The sequence below is a fragment of the Octodon degus genome, unplaced genomic scaffold (genome assembly GCF_000260255.1).
Source record: "Octodon degus isolate 3935 unplaced genomic scaffold, OctDeg1.0 scaffold00127, whole genome shotgun sequence".
In the NCBI taxonomy this organism is placed as follows: Eukaryota; Metazoa; Chordata; class Mammalia; order Rodentia; family Octodontidae; genus Octodon; species Octodon degus.
The window spans coordinates 493,355-514,086 of record NW_004524703.1 but is presented as its reverse complement, the minus strand read 5'-3'; the positions used below and the strand labels follow the sequence as shown (position 1 = coordinate 514,086).

The 20,732-nt window shown below is 44.3% G+C and overlaps 2 protein-coding genes across 9 annotated transcripts in view; one reads left to right on the top strand and one right to left on the bottom strand.

Moving 5' to 3' along the window:
• Urb2 (URB2 ribosome biogenesis 2 homolog (S. cerevisiae)) overlaps positions 1 to 20,420 on the bottom strand; it is a 32,162-nt gene extending 11,742 nt beyond the window's left edge. Inside the window, exons 1-6 of one of the 7 annotated variants that reach the window (XM_023700833.1) lie at positions 20,387 to 20,408; positions 18,802 to 18,908; positions 16,119 to 16,257; positions 14,280 to 14,456; positions 8,173 to 11,470; positions 503 to 663 (exon numbers count right to left, since the gene is read on the bottom strand). In XM_023700833.1, coding sequence (XP_023556601.1) covers positions 503 to 663; positions 8,173 to 11,470; positions 14,280 to 14,456; positions 16,119 to 16,257; positions 18,802 to 18,887 — 3,861 coding nt within the window. In that variant the 5' untranslated portion in view covers positions 18,888 to 18,908; positions 20,387 to 20,408. Of the gene's footprint in view, positions 1 to 502; positions 664 to 8,172; positions 11,471 to 14,279; positions 14,457 to 16,118; positions 16,258 to 18,760; positions 19,069 to 20,386 lie in introns of those variants that run through there. The other 6 variants (XM_023700832.1, XM_023700836.1, XM_023700835.1 and 3 more) reach the window with 6 other exon arrangements.
• Taf5l (TATA-box binding protein associated factor 5 like) overlaps positions 20,104 to 20,732 on the top strand; it is a 30,644-nt gene continuing 30,015 nt past the window's right edge. The window contains exon 1 of one of the 2 annotated variants that reach the window (XM_023700838.1): positions 20,104 to 20,123. The gene's annotated coding sequence lies outside the window, so the exon portion shown is untranslated. Of the gene's footprint in view, positions 20,124 to 20,495; positions 20,676 to 20,732 lie in introns of those variants that run through there. The other variant, XM_004640809.2, reaches the window with a different exon arrangement.

Genomic DNA, 20,732 nt, shown 5'->3' with positions numbered 1-20,732 from the left:
TGAATATAAGGCCAACCTTAACTCCATAATAAAACTATGACTCAAAATAATTTTTAAAAAGACATTTGTGGGGTGGAAAGAACATGAACAGGGTCTGTGGCTGCAGGCACAAGCAATCCTCACAGTACGAAAACAGATTTTTTCAGGAACTACAAGGAAACAACACAGGCTTGTGTATCCCCACGGTACTCAAACACTGGCCTGTAGCTATGCAACCAAATTCAACACAAGTTTTCAAAGTGTGGTAGAGAATCAGGCATCAACTTTTACAAGAGTCAGTACTGTGACTATGCAATACTTAAAATCTCATGTAATAAGAACAGACATTTATAAATACTGCTCCGGACCAGGGTACACAGAGCCACTCTTCTCATGGGTCCTATATGGCCTCTATCCTGCCAGTGTGAATTTTAGTTTAAGGGATAACACAGAACTCCAAAAAGCATTCCCACTGCAGCACATGCTACCCTGGGCCTCTACGTGGGAAAAAGAAGCTACCTACCTGTGGGTCTGCCCTCCACGCACAGCCAACATCCAGTCCCTGCAGCACAGACTGCATCACCAGGGCCAAGTCCTCTGTTGTCCCAGCCTCCAGCATCTGGGCAAAGAGGGCTCCCAAGTGAAGCTCCAAATCCTCAGAGATCTGAGCAGGAACTTCAGAATCTGAGGAAAGAAACTAAGACTGTTATAACAAACAAGGGACATGGGGAAGGGCATGACAAAAGGGCTGCATATAGAAACAGCGTGCACCCCACAGCAATTCAAAAGTGCACCTTGAGACCATATCCTTAAGCAAAGTAAGTCAGACACACATTTAAATATTGCATGGTGGGCCAGGGATATAGCTCAGTGCACAAGCGCCTGGCGAGCACAAGGTCCTTAGTTTGACTTCCAGTAATAATAATACACACACTGCGTGGTTTCTCTGGGGTAAATAAGGACCACAATGTGCAATACATACTGTGAAATAGGAAGAAAATGATCAAATGGGAAGGAGAAAGAACAAGAAAAAAGAACAGAAGGAAAAAATGGAAACAAAGCTTTTGTATGAGAGAAAGAGGGGAACTACCCGCTCGGGCCCCCCTCCCATCCCTCTCTTGGACAGTTTTCTTTCTCTCAATAAATATATTCTGCTCATAACCTCCATTTGTTCCTAAAATTCATTCTTCGGTTTTAGAGAACACAAACTCGTGCATGTCAGGTCGGGAGACTGTTTTTCTCTATGTCATTTGGAGGTTCCCTATATGGTTTAGAGGTCACCCACCAGAGACCAGTTTTTCTCTCTGTATCATTTTGGAGTTTCCCACCTAGATCATTGGACGGAGGTATGAGTTTGCTTTTCTTTCATAAATTCTGAATTGGGACTTGCTTAGGTAACAAATTTATGCTTCAAATGTTAATATGTCTTTGTCCATTGCTCATAATTGTTCACGCCTTGCCTCACAGTTTTGCTTCACATAGTACTGTTAAAATTGCTTATAATTGCTTGTTTTCTCTCTTATATTGTTGGTAAAATGTTGGTCAAAATGTTGTCGGTAAATCTAAGTTAAAATATGAAAATGTTACAAGTTTGGATTTCTTTAAGTCCATGGGACATCTTATGACTATTTTGCACTTCTATATGTTGCATTTGAACTGGTATTCCTAAATATACTGGTATTCCTTGCTTGAATTTAGACAATAGCGCTAGAAAGAGTAACATTAGCAAGTCTCCTAGTGGATTTTATGTAAACTTTTGTAAAATGGGACTTTTAGCCAGCTCGGACTTAAAAAATATACATGCCTGTATATGAAACACAGGACTCCTTTTGCCAGTTAAATGACATTAAGTCGGCAACCGTTCTTAAAGACTTGGAGGACAGGTTTCACTGGGATAGACTCGTTCTGATCCCCCTCTACATGCTAGAGGGAATGTCAGGCCTGATGTGTTTCAGTTTCCTTGCTTTGACTTTACTCCTAATTTCCCCACCTCTTTGTACTTTCCTTTTTAGAGGCATATAAAATTAGGAAAACTCTGACCATTCCAACTAAGTGAAGCCCTTAGAAAATGAGTGTTTTGGGGGCTGGTGAGATGGCTCAGTGGTCTAAAGCACTACTTAGAACAACCTTAGCAAAGCACAGGGACCACGGTTCAATCCCCCAGCACCACATGTCAGCCAGCCCCGCCCCCTGGTGGGCTGAGCTGGCCACACACACACACACAAATAAATAAATAAAAATTAAAAAAAAAAAAAGAAAATGAGTGTTTGTTAATGATGAAGACAGAAAAGTCATTTTAGAAAAAGGACACATACCCCGTCTCTGGGTCAGATGAGACAAAGAGGACTATGCCCGTCCAGGAGGACACATATAAAAGCCATGTCCCGGCTTACTGTTCTGGACAGGTCTCCTTCGGGAGGCTAAACCTCAGACACGGTGGAGAGAACCGACTTCACCAGAAGGAGCTATCTCCAAAAGCAGCACACTTATGGGACCAAAACACATTTAGTGTGAGGGAGGATTCAATCTTTTCTCCTAGGTCTAGTTATCATTTAGGTGCATAAGAGATAAGTTGTGGACTTTAAAGCCTTTAATGTAAAGTACTAGGTAATCTTGTTCAGGCTTTTAACTATCCCTTATAGAACTTGGACAAACAGTGGTTACTCTGCCAGCTAGTAAATGCTCTTAGAGCAGCTGCCACTCTTTGAAGCAGAGGACAGGTTTCCCCAGCTGTTCTTCGGTGAATCCCCATTGAAGCCTATGGCTGATGGAATGTTGACCAAAGAAACTGCTGGATTCCTTTCTGGAGACATCTCTGGTTTTGTGGGCCAAAAGAAACCAAGAATGCCTGAGGGGAGAAGGCGCCAAACCTGAAGGTTCCTTGGTGGAAACTGGATCTTGACCACTGAAAGATCTTCACTTACCTATTGTACTTTCTCTCTCTGCTAGTAAAGTAGGACTTCTACCTGAGCTTTTCAGTAGAACAAGTTAATGGGTCACTATCTCAGAAATAAGGCTGAGACAGTTTACAATAGTGGTTATCAGGGGAAGTTTACATCTGTGCTCTATGTGTTAACTAAGAGTAAGATTTTTGCCAGCTATATTGTCCTTACCAACATGTAAAATGTGATTGCTAGATGATAAATATAAGTTTCACCTGTGAGCTTCAAGGTTAAATCTTGTTTAGTTGCTAGAAATGTTTACCTAGGTGATCAGATGGAAATCAAGTGTCTGGAGATTGGTTCAGTGCACGGGGCCAAATCTCTCCAGTCAATGGTTCTATCTCTAAAGTGATCTTTGTAACCTGAGAAGTGCTCACTTCTGACCTTTTATGCCACAGCTAATGCTTCCTTCTGTAGACATTCAGGTCACCAGACCAATTGTAACTTACACAGATTCAGTAAGAGTAAGTAAAGGGTCTGTGAGATGTTTCAGGAGATAGGAATCATGCGCCAGTTCGAGGGTGGATAAGCTGGTGGGATCTTGTCTCCCTTCTCTCCAACAGGAGCATCCACCTGCTCTGGAGAGAGCTACTCAGGGATGCCTGGGTGGAGGAATCAATTAGAAAAAAAGAGTGTGCTTCATCAGGCACCGGAAGATGTTTGATCCTTACATGTTAAAAAGAGCCGTTTAAATAAAATGAAGAGGAAAATATCAACTGTGATGCTAGTTTATAACTGGAAAGATGATGTAAAAAGGAAAATGACTCAAAGCTATACGTCTACCCAAGAGAAAACTGCCTGTCATCTATTGAGGGCCTTTAGATAAAACCTCTGAAGAATATATCTGACTGCCAGTCAACAATGACCCATTTCAGCGTGAAGAAGCCAGAGCAGTCTTCGCCCATATTTCCCTTCACGGCAGTTCAGGTTACTTCTTCAGAGGGGGGAATATTGCAGGCAGCCGAGTTAGATAAAAATATTATAGGCAGTCAGACAGGGCCAGGCCCTCGAAGAAGACAGCACAGGAGATGCCTTACAACTGTGGGGGGGGCGGATGCTCTTGCTGTGAACCAGGCCTAAAGACCTAAAGACCAAACAAATGCTAAAAAAGTAGCACCTGGGACTGATATTCTAAATAGGTATCAATCACCTGGAAAGACCCAAGTGAGTCACTAGCCCAACCCCCAACAGAAAGAGACCCTATCTTGCATTCCAACCCCCAACAGGAAAAGACCCTGTCCCATATGTAATCCCATTGGTTGACCATAGTTTTGTCCCACCTCCTGCCCACCTAAGCGAGTTCCCATTCTCTCTACCTTAGCCGCACATGGTTTTACACTATAAAAGTCCCTGGAAGAGACAGCTTCCCGGGGAACTACCCGCTCGGGTGTCCTTCCTGTCCTTCTGTCGGGACAGGAGCTTTCTTTCCCACAATAAATATATTCTGCTCATAAAAAATAAATAAATAAAATAAATGAGAGGAAGAAGTGTTGAAGGGAGGGGAAGGAAACAGGTTAAAAAAAAAAAAGCAGCAAGATGTATCATATACACATACAAACTCCCTATGGTGAATATTATCTTTATGTATACCTAAAATGTGCCAATAAAATATTTTTTAAATAAAGAGCCAGCATAACCTTAAGATAAACACAAAAGTGGATCTTGAGGACTATGTGAAAAAGTAGGATATACACTTAAGGCATGTGCTATGCATCTGCACACACACACATCTGCATCTGTGGATGGCACATACACACCTGTAATGTGCACACACATGCAATGCACACATGCATGCACAGATGCTTAAGAACGGCAAGCTCTGGACCATACAGACGTGTGACTGCAACTTTGCACCTATTTCCTTTATAGAATCTAGAGGGGTACTTAAAACCACCCTGTACTTTTCAGGCCTGTCTGTAGAATCACGTTTCCCAACACCCTCAGTATTCTGGCCATGGTCTTATCATAAAGCCTAAAGCCAGGGCATCCACGGCCTACCACTGAACCCAGTTACCTTCCATCGTGGTTCACTCTATGCACAGTACCTTCCACTTCCTGTGAGTGCTCACTACTTTCAAGTATGACATTGGGGCAGAGGCCAGAAGCTCTGAGAGATGAAGGGTAGGAATGAGTCTCCCACATGTATAAGGCCCTAGACTCTCGGACTCTTTTGGCCTCAACAGAACCAACTCCTAAGATTGGCAAACAAGGACAGAGCATACAAGGAAAGCCTTCTCATGGACAGCTCCCCAGTACCATCTTCGCAGTCACACAACTTGGCCTGCACACACCTCTCAACCCAGTCCCACATCCTCAGTGATTTCTAGCATCCCATGGCCACTCCCTACCATCTGCATAGATGTCTATTACTTAACTAGGCCCAGTCAGCTGCTCAGTCCTCCAAGGAAGAGACAGTGCTATATACAGATAGGCAGTGTTACAAACACTGGCCTCTGTGCCAACAGAGGTGTCTGTCCCAGTGTCAGAAAGCTTTCTTCACAGCAGCTCATGCTGGCAAGCTAAAACCCACTTTTGCATCACCTTAGGTAACAGCAACCTCTACAAGTCACCTATGTGGCCACCACTTGGTTCTTCCAGGCTACCTTTTACATCCTCCCCACCCCCATGGCTTGGGCTACTCCTCACTGGGCATCTACTCCACACTGCCCATCTCTCAGTACATCCCTGTACAGATCTGATGGTTTAGGTGTGAAAGGGAGGTAGATTGCATTAGTCAAAGCACACAAGCAACTTGGTAGCAGCTGGCCTCAAACTCACTGCGATCCTCCTGCCTCTGCCTTCTGAGTGCTGGGATTACAGGTATGCACCACCACACTTGGCTATAATTCCTTAAAAAAGGACATGCAGAGAACACAGGACCCAAACTGAAACCGGTCTTACAGCTCCTGGGTATTTGGACCAACCAGAAAAGTGCTATTTTCAATTCATTTGCCTTGTGCACAGCTAATCAAATGATGCGTTACTGACTTTCATTTATATCTGGGAAGAAGTCAAATTTCTGAATAGGACAGTTTATATCTGGCATAAAGCCAACTGAGTTTGTTTTGAGACAGAATCTTGCTATATTGCCCAGGCTGGTCTCAAACTCCCAGAGATCCTTCTGCTTAGCCACCTGAATACTGCAATTATACCATTCCTGGTTAAGGCCACCTGAGTTTTTAAAAGGGCAAGTGTCCCAACCCCTTACTTGAAGGGAAAAGTCAATCCAGGTATTTTGGATACAAAAGATCCCTTTCCTTTTATCCTTGGGACTACTGTGGGCCTTTTCCCCACCCACTCTCATAAAGTGTACCTCTTTTCCATCTTTAATAAATGCGCATCTTTGATGCCTTTTTCTGTATGTCTTGGCCAGGACACCAAAGAGCTAGACAGAAGCCAACAGAACCCAATCCAGACAAAAGGAGGGCTAGACCATGGGGTATGGCAGCACAATGGCATCCCTGTGACAAAGGCTCTGTGCCTGGGATCAGAGTCAGGGTTTAGGACTGCCACAGCACTCCAGAGCTGGCAGGGAGGGGGACATAGCATTCTTTAAAAAAGGGGCAAAGCAGCCAGAGCTTCAAACCACCAGCTGCTATTGCAAAAGATGGTCACTTCAAACACTGTACCAGTCTGAATAAGAGACTCAGCTTCAGCCCCCAGTAGGAAAGAAGCACTACTCCCTGAAAGTCACTAACAGCATAAGCTAGAACATCATGGACAGGGAGACAGCACAGCCTTCTTCAGGCTACACACTCAGGTCTGGCACTGGCCCAATCAGATGAAGTGGCTCTACTTCCTCAAGGGCCACTAACCCTCAGGACTGCTCTGTGGAAAGTGGAGCTTGGCATGTCCTCTGAGGGTCAGGCTTGGCTGGATGACTCCCCAGCCTGACCTCCTCAGGGTCTGTCTTGACTCTTACTCCAACCTCTCTTAGGAACCCCTAAAACTAAACAGAATGCCCTCTGCCACCCATGGTGTGTACTGTCTTAAAGAAGACATCAGCTCCATTCAGCTTTGTCTCCTTTGGAAGGTAGTAAAAGTGTGAACAATAGTTCTTAATGTTTTTTTATTATATTCTTAAACACAGTCATTAATTAAAAAGGCTCTGGACAAGCATTCAAAAATACTGACCTAACCTCGGCTTATTTTAAATTTAATTAAGTCATAAAAAGTATTACAGTATTAATTTTATACTTGTATAACATAATTTTATACTATTATAAAATTGGTATTTTATACTATTAAAATGGTATAAAATAGTGGAGGATGGTGACACACACCTGCAATTAGAGCGTTTGGGAGGCTGAGGCAGGAGGATTGCCTCAAGCTCAAGGCTTGCCTGAATTGCAGTGGAAGATGATATATACATATATGAGTATAATATATATATATATATACATACATATTTCAACAATAGCAAAATTATAACATTTTAATACAACCATTTTAATTTCTGCATGTATTTGTACATATGCATGCATATTTTACTTATTTATAACCATGGCATATTTAACATTTTGTATTGTAAGTTGAGCATGGTGGCATACACCTGTAATCCTAGCACTCTACAACGCTGAAGCTGGAGGATCACATGGTCAAGCCCAACCTCGACAAGTTAGTGACTGAGCGAGATCCTATCTCACATAATAAAATTAAAAGGAATATCATTCACTGTTAAGGTCCTGGGTTCAATTCCTAGTACCACACCCACACCCACAGCTACACAAACACACGCAGAATTTACATTGTAGATTTTACCTAACACTAATTTTTTTAAACACTGCTGAACAATTTTGATAATTATCATTTCCATGACTGCACAGCAACCTGTGTCTCTGAAGACCTGAGCCAGAAGGGCCTATAGGGGCTGAGACTACTTATAAGAACTGTCTAAGGCCAAAGCAAACTAATGTCAAGAGACAGAAGACAGCGGGTTTTGCTTGAAACAGGACACTCTGCAGAACAGGTGAGCTGTGAAGAGCCCAAAATGTGCCTAGAAGCTGCAGCAGGGTAAATCCAGAGAAATGCAAGGATGATTATTCACATGTGCTCAGGATGTAGACAGAATATGAAGTTCCAGCACAAAGACTGGAGGGCAAGCTTCCCAATGTCCTGGTGTGCCACCAAATGTTACATGCTAGGCCTCACTTCTTATCCAGAAGGCAAGACATGGTAACTCAATGTGCTAGCACTGCAACTGCATTGACCTAAGCCTTGCAGCTCAGAATTAGCTTAGGAAACATCTTACCTGCAATAACTCTTCTCACAGAGTGAAACATGGAGGTGAACACAGAGCCCTTCTTGGGATGGAGCTCTGGGGCTGAAAAAAACAAAGTTAGAAACCGCAAAGCAGTCTGGAAAGATTGAGCATTCCCTGCAAGGGCTGGCAACTCAGACAGCAGCTGGGTATAGACATCCTGGTAGAGGGCCACATGGGAGCGCAGTATTCTGTCTGTCTCAGCCATTCTATCCCAGCAGTGCCGACTGAGGTCTACTTCCAAGAGTGTGGTAATGGCTGAGAGGGCAGGGGAGGGCAGGCAGCAGCCTCCAGCCCCTGATGTGAAACACAGCTGCAGTGCAGCGCCCATCTGCAGCAAAGCCTGCTGCAGCAGCTCAGGCAGTGCTGCTGGTGCCTCCTGTGGCTGTCTCCGCTCTCTGACAAAATGCCCCAGAACTTGGCACAGTTTGGTTAGGGACACCAGAAGCAGCTGGTTGCCCAGAGGAATCTGGTTTTCCAACTGTTTAGTGGAAGCTGCCTCAGTGTATAATTTGCACCTTGAGAGGAAGGCAGTGATTTTCCCAAAATTGAGCACCACACTCAGCTTTAGCTGGATGAGCATCTGCATCAGCTGCTCCAAAAATGCCCCCACCGCCTGGAGGAGATGCAGCCACACGGGATCATCTACGTCGACAAAGAGTCTGCCACTGGCTTGTAACAGGGATGTCATCACAATCTCAAATACATCACTAACGTACAGGACCCTGAACACAGAGCAGGCACTCCTTCCCCTCTGTAGACGGCCAAGAAGCTGGTAGCATGTCACCAAAAACTGGAGGTCCAAGGAGGGGCAGGAACACCCCACTGTTGTAACAGCCATAGACAACAACAAGAGAAAATAATGCACGTGGTATGGTGCTGAGAGGCTGTCCAGGTATAAAGCAGAAATGATTTGTAAAAGGCTCAGGAGGCTTTCTAGCTGCTCTTGCTCCAAATGGATAAGGAGGTCACTGTTGACCAGGGAGAGTAAGCTCTGGGCAATTTCTCCTCTTGGTTCTACACCTTCAGGTACAACTTTCGCAAATCTAGTTTCCCAGTGAACCATAACTGTATTGTCCTTTTCAAAGAGCCATGGCAACTGTTGACTGAGAAGACCCTGGTCACCAGAGCACAGAATGCTAGAACATCTTGCAACTAAACATACCAGGAAGGCAGAATGGAGGGACTGCATCTCTGGAAAGAGTGGGCTATGAAGAAGGGCTGTGGAAATCTTCTGAAGTGTGATATATGGTTCTTCATCTGCTGAGTTTTCCTGGGCTTTGCTCACTGATAAAGTTCTTAACAGGATACTAGCCATATACCTTACATCTTCCAGACATACGTACGGTATTAAAATCGGGAGGTTGGATACAATCAAGTGCCAGTAAGCCACAGGGTATGTGGATGTACACACTGTCCCCACTTGCCCATCCCAGGAAGCCACTGTGTCCTGACTCAAGCTCTCTGTGGCGGAACCAAGGATGTAGGCAGCATCATATCGCAAAGTATGAAGGACTTCTTCAGATAGGGGACTAGCTTGTAGTAAAGTCCTTTTCATTTTCTGCAGGTAGAGCTGTTTTAAACAATACTGACTGAAAGAATTAGACTGAGCTACAAAGTTCTTGACCTTCTTCCAATACCGTGCTTCCAAACCTGGGAGCAATGGAGGGAGGTTTAAGACTGTCAGAGCATTTTCGGTCAGGTCCTCAGTCACAGAGTGATACTGGCCACAGTTCAAACTGAGCATGGAGTCCACCTCCACCCAGGTGTAGGAGAGTAGAAGTGCAGAGTCACTCACCTTCTGCACCCACAGCTCAGGCTCTGGGCCCAGGGAGCCAGGGAGAAGGGCCAGCAAGGGCTTCACAAGATCACCCAACATTTTCTCCATCACACACTGCGTCCGCCTGATGATGGGCAGGGGCGTATTGCTGTCTAGACTCCGCATGTTGAACATGATACAGTGCAGTAGTGAGCTCAGGGAGCGAGACTTGAGGGCCATGTCAACATCACCCTCTAAGCAGGGCAGGACTACAGACTGGAACTTCTCCAGCACAAGGGACCATGTGTCCAGGATCTGATTTGGTGGCAGCTCCAGGAGGCAGGCATAGAGCACTGTTGAGGGGCCCGAAGTCAGCACAGGCTGCCTCAGTGTCTCAGCAGCGGGACGGCAGATCACTCCCAAAACTTCCTCAAACAACCGTGGTACCTGTCGGAGTTTGGCATACGTCTGAAAGAGGGTGTCAATAAGCACTTCCTGGGCTTTCTTGGTTCGAAACTCTGTTACTTCTGCATCAATCCAAGCTGAAGACAATAGGTCATCCAGGTCTGGCTCCAGAATCAAATGATTTAGAGACATCAAAATCTTAAGGCAGCGGAACCAGGCTGGCACAAGTGCCTGTGAGTGGTTTATCAGCAGCTCAGCCAATCGCTTGTAGAAGTGGAACTGTGCCCCTTCATGCCGGATCCTGTCAGCAGCCACATTGTAGATATTGTTGCTAGCCACTAAGTTTAGCAGCTGCTCCACAACCAGGAGCTCTGTGGTCCAATCTGATGTGGACAGGGCTTTCAGCTGCTCCTCTTGCAGGTGTAAAATTCGCAGACAGCCAAACAGCCTAGGGAGAGCCTGGAAACAGAGAAACTGGTTTCCTTCCTTGAGGTAAGAATCCAAGAAGAGTTTATACAGCAGGGCCACTGAGCTGGCCACTACAGAAGCATGAAGGCATGGCTCGCAGAAATCAGCTCCTAGCAGTCTGGTAATCACAGTGTCCAGAGGAGTAAGAAGACTCTTCATGGTTCCCATCTTTGAGTCACTTTGCTGCTGGTCCAAGAGCTCTTCTTTATAGGATGAAAGCAGATCTGGCCGAAAAACTCCACCTCGAAGCATGGCCTCAATCTGACTCCTGACCTCCCGGCTTAGTGCTTGCCGCAGCTGGCCCTGTGTCCATGTGCCCCCAGAGAGCAAGTGCCTCAGGACCAGGCAAGGCTGCAGCAGGTGCCCAGTCACATCCACAAAGACACGCCGCGGGTTGGCTTGCTGTTGCTGGATAGAGAGATAATGGCTAAGGGCCAGGTGAATAACCTCAAAGAGCTGAGCTGTCATTGCACTTTCTGGCTGCCTGCAGGCTGACCAGCAAAGGTGATTCAGCAAAGCCACCAGCAGCTCCTGTTTGGCCATGTAGATGACAACAAGAGCAGGTGTTGAGAGGATGCCCTGACAGCAATTCAGGACAGCATACATGTTCCTTTCAGATCCAGAGAGAGAGAATTCAGATATTCTCTCATTTATCATCTAAGGGTTAAGGAAAAAAGAAAATTCATCATTGCACCAAACCCACTCATACACAACAAACTACTATAGAATTGATCAACTTGCTCCTCTCCTGCATTGAGAAACACCTAGATTATTATATCTATATGGCATGTAGTATATTAAAAGGTAAGTGCTTGTTTTTAATTCCTTCACACAACTGTCTCCTATTAATACCAATTTTGCAAAGAATTAGTGCCTTAGTAAATTCGGTATTCATTTTTTAGAAGCCAGGCTTAATAATAAAAAAAAAGCCAGCATCTTCACCAGCACTTGGGGGGCTCAGGCAGGAGGATCACTCAAGTTCAAAACCAGCCTCAGCTACATAGCCAGTTGCCTGAATTACACAGTGAGACCCTGTCTCAAAAAAAAAAGAAAGGGGCTGGTGAGATGGCTCAGTGGTCTAGGGCAACTACTTAGAACAAGCTTAGCAGAGCACAGGGACCGCGGTTCAATCCCCCAGCACCACATACCAGCCAGCCCCGCCCCCTGGTGGGCTGAGCTGGCCACAGACAGACAGACAGACAGACAGACACACACACACACACACACACACAAATGAAATTCAAAAAAAAAGAAAAAATGCCAGGTTTCGTAAGGTTTAAATCTGTAACTAAACTCAGGAGTTACCAGATGGGTAGGCAGGGGCACTTGGGTCATGATCCTGAGGTCCAACACACATTTTCATAACCCAACATACTTTTTCTATTTTAAAAAAATGCACTCTATAAAAAGGAAAGCAAATGGTGCCTATTACTTATTTATTGTACACATACCCACTGTCTTCTGTTCTCAAAATTCCAAAATTTACAGACACTAAAAATGAGAGCCAGGCACATTCCCAAAATTCATTAGAATATGAGTGACTTGTTCTCAGCCTTATGGCATCTGAGAACAGAAACTAGCCCAGGATGCTAAGTATCATCAGTAGCCCAATGAGACAGCCATTGTTATTTCCACTGAACTAGGTGCTGGTTAGGACCTTAAAAGTCACAGTGGAAACTGCAGTAAACATATTATGTCCTTGGATGTCAATGTGTCACCAGTGGGCTCCAGATTTTTCATTATATTTCATAAATAAAAATATTTTCCATATTTACACCCAGAACTATAATTTATTTACAACTATTTATGTATACTATAATTATATGTAATTATAAACACACAAAACTCAGCACCCAGGAGGTTGAAGCAGGAAGACCATTGCAAGTTTTCCAGTACCAGGGATTGAACTCAGGACCTTGCATTTGTCAGGCAGGGACTTATGCCACTGAGCTATATTCCTGCCCTCATTGCAAGTTTTGAGACTAGCCTGGGCTTCAAAGTGTGCTCAAAGTCATCCTGAACTGCAAAGTGAGACCCCATCTTTTTTTTTTTTTTTTTTTTTTTAAATTATTTTATTTTATTTTTATTTATTACATTTATTTATTGTGTGTGTGGAGGGCAGCTCAGCCCACCAGGGGGCGGAGCTGGCTGGCATGTGGTGCTGGAGGATCGAACCGAGGTCCCTGTGCTTTGCCAAGCTTGTTTCAAGTAGGCGCTTTAGACCACTGAGCCATCTCTCCAGCCCGAGACCCCATCTTAAAGAAAGAAATATTTAGAAAGTATGACCAGAGATGTATTTTCCTCTCACACCTTTTTTTTTTTTTTTTTTTTTTTTTTTTTTTTGTGTGAGCCAGGGATTGAACTTAGGCACTTGCACTTTGTTCAGGGCTCTCAAGAACCATCTGCAATCACCTCTCTTCCTCTGCCCATACAACCATGAAGTCAGCCCTGTGGTTGGTGTGACAGCCATGCTTTAAACTCTGTTCATGTGACTGCAGGCAAGTTACTTAATCTAGTTGGCCTGTCACATACTATGAGCTTGTTAATAGTTACTTTTATTGCAATTAACTGCTCTCATGGTATTTCAAAATACTGCTTTGAAAATGAAGTTCAGTTAGGCATGGTGGCACATACCTATTATCCCACCACTTATGAGGCTATGGTAGGAGGACATCATAAGGAGAGTTGAAGAAGGAAAAGGAAGAAGAGGATGAGGAAGAGAACCACGTCATACTTCTAAGAGATTTCAAAATCACTTTCAGTCAAAACCTTTGATAAAATTTCTATCAGTTCTCCTTTTGATCGCCCTCAAGACCAAAAGAAATCCTCAACAACAACAACAACAACAAAACAATATTGCATAAATTGCTGACTACCTTTGCCAGTTAAAGAGGTAATCAAACTGGTGGTGCGTGCCTGTAATCCTAGCTACTCAGAAGGTTGAGACAGGAAGATCAGGAATGTGAAGCCAACCTGGGCAACTTCATAAGACCCTGTCTCAAAATAAAATAAAATAAGGCTTGGAATATAGCTCAGTGGTAGAATGCTTACCTAGGCATATATAACCTCCATTACCATAAAACAACAAAAAGGGGGCCAGGGAGATGGCTTAGTAGAATAAGCGCTTCCCTGGCAAGCGCAAGGCCCTGAGTTCAATCCCTGGTTCCGTCAAAAAAAAAAAAAAAAAGGATAATCAAAACTTGTTCATGGGGGCTGGGAGATAGCTCAGTAGAATAAGCACTTGCCTGGCAAGTGCAAGGACCTGACTTTAATCCCCAGTTCCACAAAAAAAATTTTTTTAAATGTCATTTATGATCATTCTGCTAATATTACTATGTCCTTTTCCTCCTCTACCTGGTACTTCTTGCATCTTTGTACAACTGAACCTTTAAAAAAGCTCCAACAAGCAACAGGACACTAACAGAGACACAGGTAACACAGGACAGCAGAAGCGACTACCACTTACCTTGACAAGAGAAATCTGAAGGTTAATTGTCTTTCCATTCTTGAGGAGATTCTGCAATTTCCTGCTATGTAGAATGCTGTCTACATAGATCCAAAGCCTTTCAACAATATCTTCCTTCAGTTCAAGCTTTTTCTTATAAAATGCAACCAGTGATTGTCTTGCCCAATCAAGTAAAACCTGAATTTGGAGGAAATACACTCTGAAAATAAATTTTTTATAAGTGAGAAAGATAGGACCGGCAAAACAGCTCAGTGGATTAAAGCGCTTACAAGCAGGCACAGGGGCCAGGGATCCCCAGTCCTGCCCTGCCCCTGGGCCTGCTGAGACTGGGCGTGGTGGCGTGTGCCTGTAATCCCAGCTCTTGGGAGGCTGTAAACAGGTGGATCGCTACAAGTCCGATCTAGTAGTGAGACCCTGACACTCTGTAGACCCTTCCTTAAAAAAAAAAAAAAAATACAAAAAAAAACAAGTGAGAAAGATGTTGGACATTATAGGAACACCCAGTCATTACCAAATTCAACTACAATGGAAGAAAAAACTGCTTTAAAACTCACCTATAGTAGTACTATATTTGATAACTGTTCTGGTATCTTAAAATGTTTGTTATTAAAGAATGGGGGGGGGTAGACATAATTGCACCTGTAATCCCAGCAGTGGCACATGCCTGAAGCAGGAGGATTGCTGAGAGTTCAAGGCCAACCTGTCAGCTTGACCACTATAGAGAAACCCTGTCTCAAAAAGACCAAAAAAAAAAAAAGGCAGCTGCCCAGACTAACCACAGAATGAATCACATAAGCAAAGCGAAAACACTGTGAGAGCTGTGTACGGACATCCTCATGTTATGGGCAGTTATATCTCACCCAGGAGACAGAGTCCTGTGAAGTAATGAGTGCTTTGTGAGCAGGAGGCAGTGTATGTGAGGTTTCCTTTACTGTGACCTGCTTCTTTGTGCACAAAACATAAAGGAGAGAGGCCTTGGTTCTCCCATCAGAACTGCTAGTAACAATATGAAGAGTGCTAGGTGCTAGAAGGAAAGAACTTTAGGGTAAGAGCAGCATCTATCTTGGCCAAACTGCCTACCCACTCCATTTCGGGCTTTTTTTTTTTTTTGCAGAACCAGGGATTGAACTCAGGCCCTTGCACTCGCCAAGGAAGTGCTTATTCCACTGAGCCATCTCCCCAGCCCCCATCTCAGGCTTATAGTGACATTATAGTAAGGGACTATCAAGCTGCCAGGATGACTCCCATGTGCAGCCAAGTACAGGCCCTACTAAAGCAATAGCTACACTACACACTACCCCTCATCACTACTTTTGTAAGTATAATCCATCTTTGACACTTTTTTTGGGGGGGAAGACATGGCCTCGCTATATAGTCAAGACTGGCCTCAAACTCACAGTAACCTTCCTGCCTCAGCTTCCTGAGTACTGGGATTAGAGGTGTGCATTCCCATGCCCAACCATCTTTTATACATTTTGTCCTGCCACCTTTAACACCAACATCGGGATGTCGATCCAAGTTCATTTACAGCCTCATGCTTGTTGCATTAACTATGTTTTTTTAGTCTAATAATCCTGAGAAATATTCAGAGTTATATCATATCCTTCTTGGTACCAACAATTTCTAACACGACTTAACACAAATACACACCTCTGCTTCCCAGCCTTCAACCAATCAAACTAAAGGATCTGGCTCACTACTTTTTTCACTGACCTTCGTTGCTAATGTCCAGTGAAATGTCCTCTGAGCCCTTTTTGAATCTTCAAGTAAATATTAATATGCAATTTGAACAGGTGATTATTCTAAACTATAAATATGTAAGTTTTACATTCAACTTACTTGTTCTTTATTTGGAAGAAAGCACTGGTGGGAAATCCAAGCAAAGTGAGCTAGTTTTAATTTATCTTCCCAGGAAGTTGTCTTGCTTTTAAGTTTAAGGGAAATACCAGAATAAACAGCAGCCATTGCTACACTTGATCTACAATTAAAAATGAGAAAAAAAAAATGTATATATACATATACACAGATACACTCTCACACACAAGATAGTAAAAATAGTTATATTACTAGTATCTCAGTTCATTAAAAAGATAGACTTGTGTTCAAAAAGATAGTTTGGACAATTAAATGCTGATATACTGTACTCAAAGTAACTTTTTTCTTTATGTGTTTGGTACAGGGTCTACAGGGTCTCACTACACAGATCGGACTCAGTGATTCATAGTGATTCTCAATCATCTTGTCTGCTCAGACAGACACATGGATAAAGATTCAATATGTATCTTTTCTTCTCTTTAATTTTTTGACCAATTTTGCATGCTTATATTTGGTAATCTGAACAATAAATTTGAAGGGAACAACATGCAACATAACCATTACTGAATTCATTATCATTTTGTTTAGTGAAATTCTGTATCATTTTTAATGTTTTTTTCTTCACTATTCTCTTTAAAAAATAAAAAATAATTTCAAAAAAATTAATAAAAAAGAGGCCAGCGAGATAGCTCAGAAGACTAAGCACGTGCTTTGCCAAGTGCAGGGACCAAGGACTGATCTTAGGTCCTGCATGCAGCACCAGGTGCCAGCCCTGCCCCCAAAGCATGCTGAGCTGTTGACAGAGTCCAGGTGTGGTGGTGCAAGCCTGTAATCCCAGCCATGAGGAGGCTAAAAACAGGAGGATCACCAGGAGTCCGATCTGTGTGGTGAGACCCTATACCAAATACACAAATAAAAAATTTAATTAAAAAATAAAAATTAAAAACAAAAAATACTAGTTCGATCCACATAAAATCTAGATCCTCCTGTAGCGAGACTCTGTATTTCCTGTACTAAAAACATTAAAAAAAAAAAAAAAAAATGGCAAAATGGTTGGGACCGGTGAGATGGCTCAGTGGAATAAATACTTCCCTGGCAAGTGCAAGGGCCTGAGTTCAAACCCTGGTTCCACCAAAAAAAAAAAAAAAGAAAGAAAAAGAAAAGAAAAAAAAAGTGTTGGGTACAGGTTTGCAACAAGACCCTTGGCTAATGAATTCTCTGGGGTAAACTCTGACAAAATCCAAGTGTTGTGGTACATGCCTATAATCCCCAGCAACTCAGGAGTCTGAGACAGGAAGATCCTTGGAATTTCAATGCCAACCTGGGCTACACAGCAAATCGCTGTTAAAAAAAAAAAAAAAAAAATTGGGGGTTGGGGAGATATCCCAGCGGTCTAAGCACCTGCCTGGCAAATGCAAGGTTTGATCCCTCAGTATAGTATGCTGTGCCAGTCCCGAACCCCCAACGCAAAGTGCCATAATCCCAGCACTGGGGAGGATGAGACAGATGGATCACTACAAGTCAGAGTGGGGTCCTGCACCAAATAGACAGATAGATAGATTTTTTTTTTCATTTCTTAAAAATTAAAAAGTACATGGGGCCTGCCCCTTAGCTCAGTTCTTTAAGTGGCTGCTTCAACAAAGCAGTGAGGCTCAGGTTGCTGTGGTTCAATCCCCATAACTCAAGCCAGCCAAACCTGCCCTGAAGGCATTCGGAGCCTAAAAATAATAAAAAAGTACAATAAATTCAGGGAAAATTAATTCAGACAACAGCAGACAGAAGACAAATTGCAAGTATTCCAGCTGTAATTATACATCCCATCTACAGAGTTGGGTGTTCAAGAACCCAACAAGATAAAATTAACATGCAGAGCCAGCCCCAATAAGAATAATCCTACCATTCTCAGAAGCTAAGGTAAGAGGATAACAGTCTGAGCCCAGCCTACACAATTTAGCAAGACCTTGTCCAATTAAAAAATAAATAAAAGCAAGGGAAAAATATATTTACTTATATATACACAGGATAGTTTGGATAATTGTACTGCTGATTTCTGCAGTTCTATTGAAAGGAACAGTTAATACTTAAAAAATTATTTTTCTTCTCCTTTTTAAGTTCTTACAACTTTTTTTCTGCCAATTTTGCATGCTTATGTCTGGTAACTTACACAACTAATTTGAAGACATTATGCAACAGAACAGGTATTGTTGAATCCTTATTTTATTTACTGAGATTCCATATAGATTTTACTTATTTTTACTATTTTTTATTCTGCTTAAAAAATAAAACAAAAAAATTAAAAAAAAAAAAATCCAGGGAGATACCTCAGCAGACTAAGTACCTGCTTAGGCAAACACAAGGACAGCCGGTTGATAGGTACTACATGCCACGCCTGCCCCACCCCTGGGCGTGCTGAGCCCCACCAAATCCGGGTGTGGTGGTGCATGCCTATATTCCCAGGCCTGGGGAGTCTAAAAACAGGAGGATCACTACAAGACCAAGCTGTGTATTGAGACCCTGTATCAAATACATAAATTAAAAATAAATAAAAATGTAGTTCAGCACTCTGAGTTTAACATCCATACCAACACACACAAAAATAAAAAGCTGATGGCTTGTGAAAAACATGGTCACTGCACATGGTTTAAGATTAAAATTTCTGCACATACCTTTTACAGCATATTATAAACTGGATGTGGGTGGCACACACCTGCAATCCCAGTGGAGGGAGGCTGAGGCAAGGTGATCGATGTAAATTGGAGGCCAATCTGGGATACACAATGAGTTGAAAAGCATCCGGAACTACATGGCCAGACCCTGTTCCAAAAAAGATTTTGAGTACTAGGCCTAGCTCCTTGAAACAGTTGAAAGAAATGAAAAATGCAATTCAGTATTTGGACAAAATGATGTTTGACTGAACCCCAATAGAAATACTTTTATTTCTGCTGCAACAATAACTTCCAGCTGTAACTTTATCTTATTATTTACTCAAGTACAAATTTACCACAAACACTGCTGCCCAAAACATTATCAAAAACATGTGGGGGCTGGGGAGATGGCTCAGTGGAATAAGCGCTTCCCTGGCAAGTGCAAGGGCCTGAGTTCGATCCCTGGTTCCGCCAAAAAAAGAGAAAAAAATTAAAAACATGTAAAGGGCTGTTGGCCAGTGTGGTGGTGCACCCCCATAATACCAGCACCTGGAAGGCTAAAGCAGGAAGATCTCAAGTTCAAGGCCAGACCAATTACGAATCTCAAAAAAGTAAATAAATAAATGGCCGTAAGAATGGCTCTCAGCCAGGCATGGTGGTGCACGCCTATAATCCCAGTACTCTGGAGGCTGACGCCGGAGGATTGCCTTGAATTCGAAGCCAGCTTGGTCTACATAGTGGGTTCAAGACCAGCCTGAACTACACAGTAAGACCCTGTCAAAAAAATAAAACAAAATAAAATAAAATTCTAAATAACGGAAACCACGATACACCGACAACATACTCTTCCACAAACTAAGACAAAAGCTCTGGGATTCTCAGAAATCTAAAAACACTGAGTCGTTCTCGTTACAAAAAAATTAAAATGTCAGTTCAAAACAGAAAATCGTTCACAATACTCAATATAGGAATAAAGCCAGTGTGAATGAAAAGAAAATAAAATGCAAGAACCGAAGAGATGTCTCGTGATTGTCGATTCGTCAATCCAAAAGAATGCGCAGCCCTGAGGGCTGTATCACCTGCTTTCAGAATTTACTTTCAGCCCGCAGCTGCCGGAGACATGCAAGGATCCCAGAAGTACCCATCACTCTCACGAAGCTCTGGAAATGCCCCCCGCGCGCCCAGTGCACCCCCACTGAGCCTGCAGGCTCGGCGGGGCAGGCAGCCCCCTACGCAGCCCAGCGAAGGACAAGGGTCCTTCAAGCGGCCCGCGAGCCCGGGCCCCAGCTGCCACCGCCTGCGCGCTGACGACCCCAGAGTTGGCAGCGCGGCCGCGCACAAGCACCCGCAAGGAGCTGGCGACACAATCCCAGCCCCGGCCCAGGTAGGGCGGTGGGACCAGGGCCGAGTGGGGGCTCGTTCCCGGCGGACCCTTAGCCCTAGCGGGGACTCCGCCCTCGTGGGGCATTAGCCTAGGTGGGGGCTCACCCAAGGTGAGGCTTCCGCTTGGGTGGGAGTTCGGGTCGGGAAACGACACAGCCCGGGAGGGGGGACTCCGTGGGGTCAGGACAGCTTGGCTGGGGGCTCGGGGCGGGGACTGGCCGAAGAACCCGCACTCGGCGGGGACCGCGGCAATCAGGCGCTCACCTGGATGCTCCTCCGCTCGGCGCCGCACGCGGGAGCCGGCGCTTCCGGCCGACGCCGACGCACGGGGCGGGACGGGCGCAGGCACAGCCAGCCGAGCGCCGAGTGCGCCTGGCCGCGGCGTTGGCGTCTGCGGCCCAGCCGGCGCGCCCCTCTGTCAGACGGTCATGGGGCGACCGCCGAAAGCCGCGGTTGCGGCGGGGCGAGGAGCGTGGAGGCCTGGCTAGTGGCCGCGGGGCGAGGCCCTACGGCGGGCGGCGGCGACGGGAGCGGGAGCCGCCCGGGATGTTCAGTGAGCGCGGGCTCAGGGAGGGCCCCCGGCGGCCGAGACGCGGGCACCTGCGCGGCC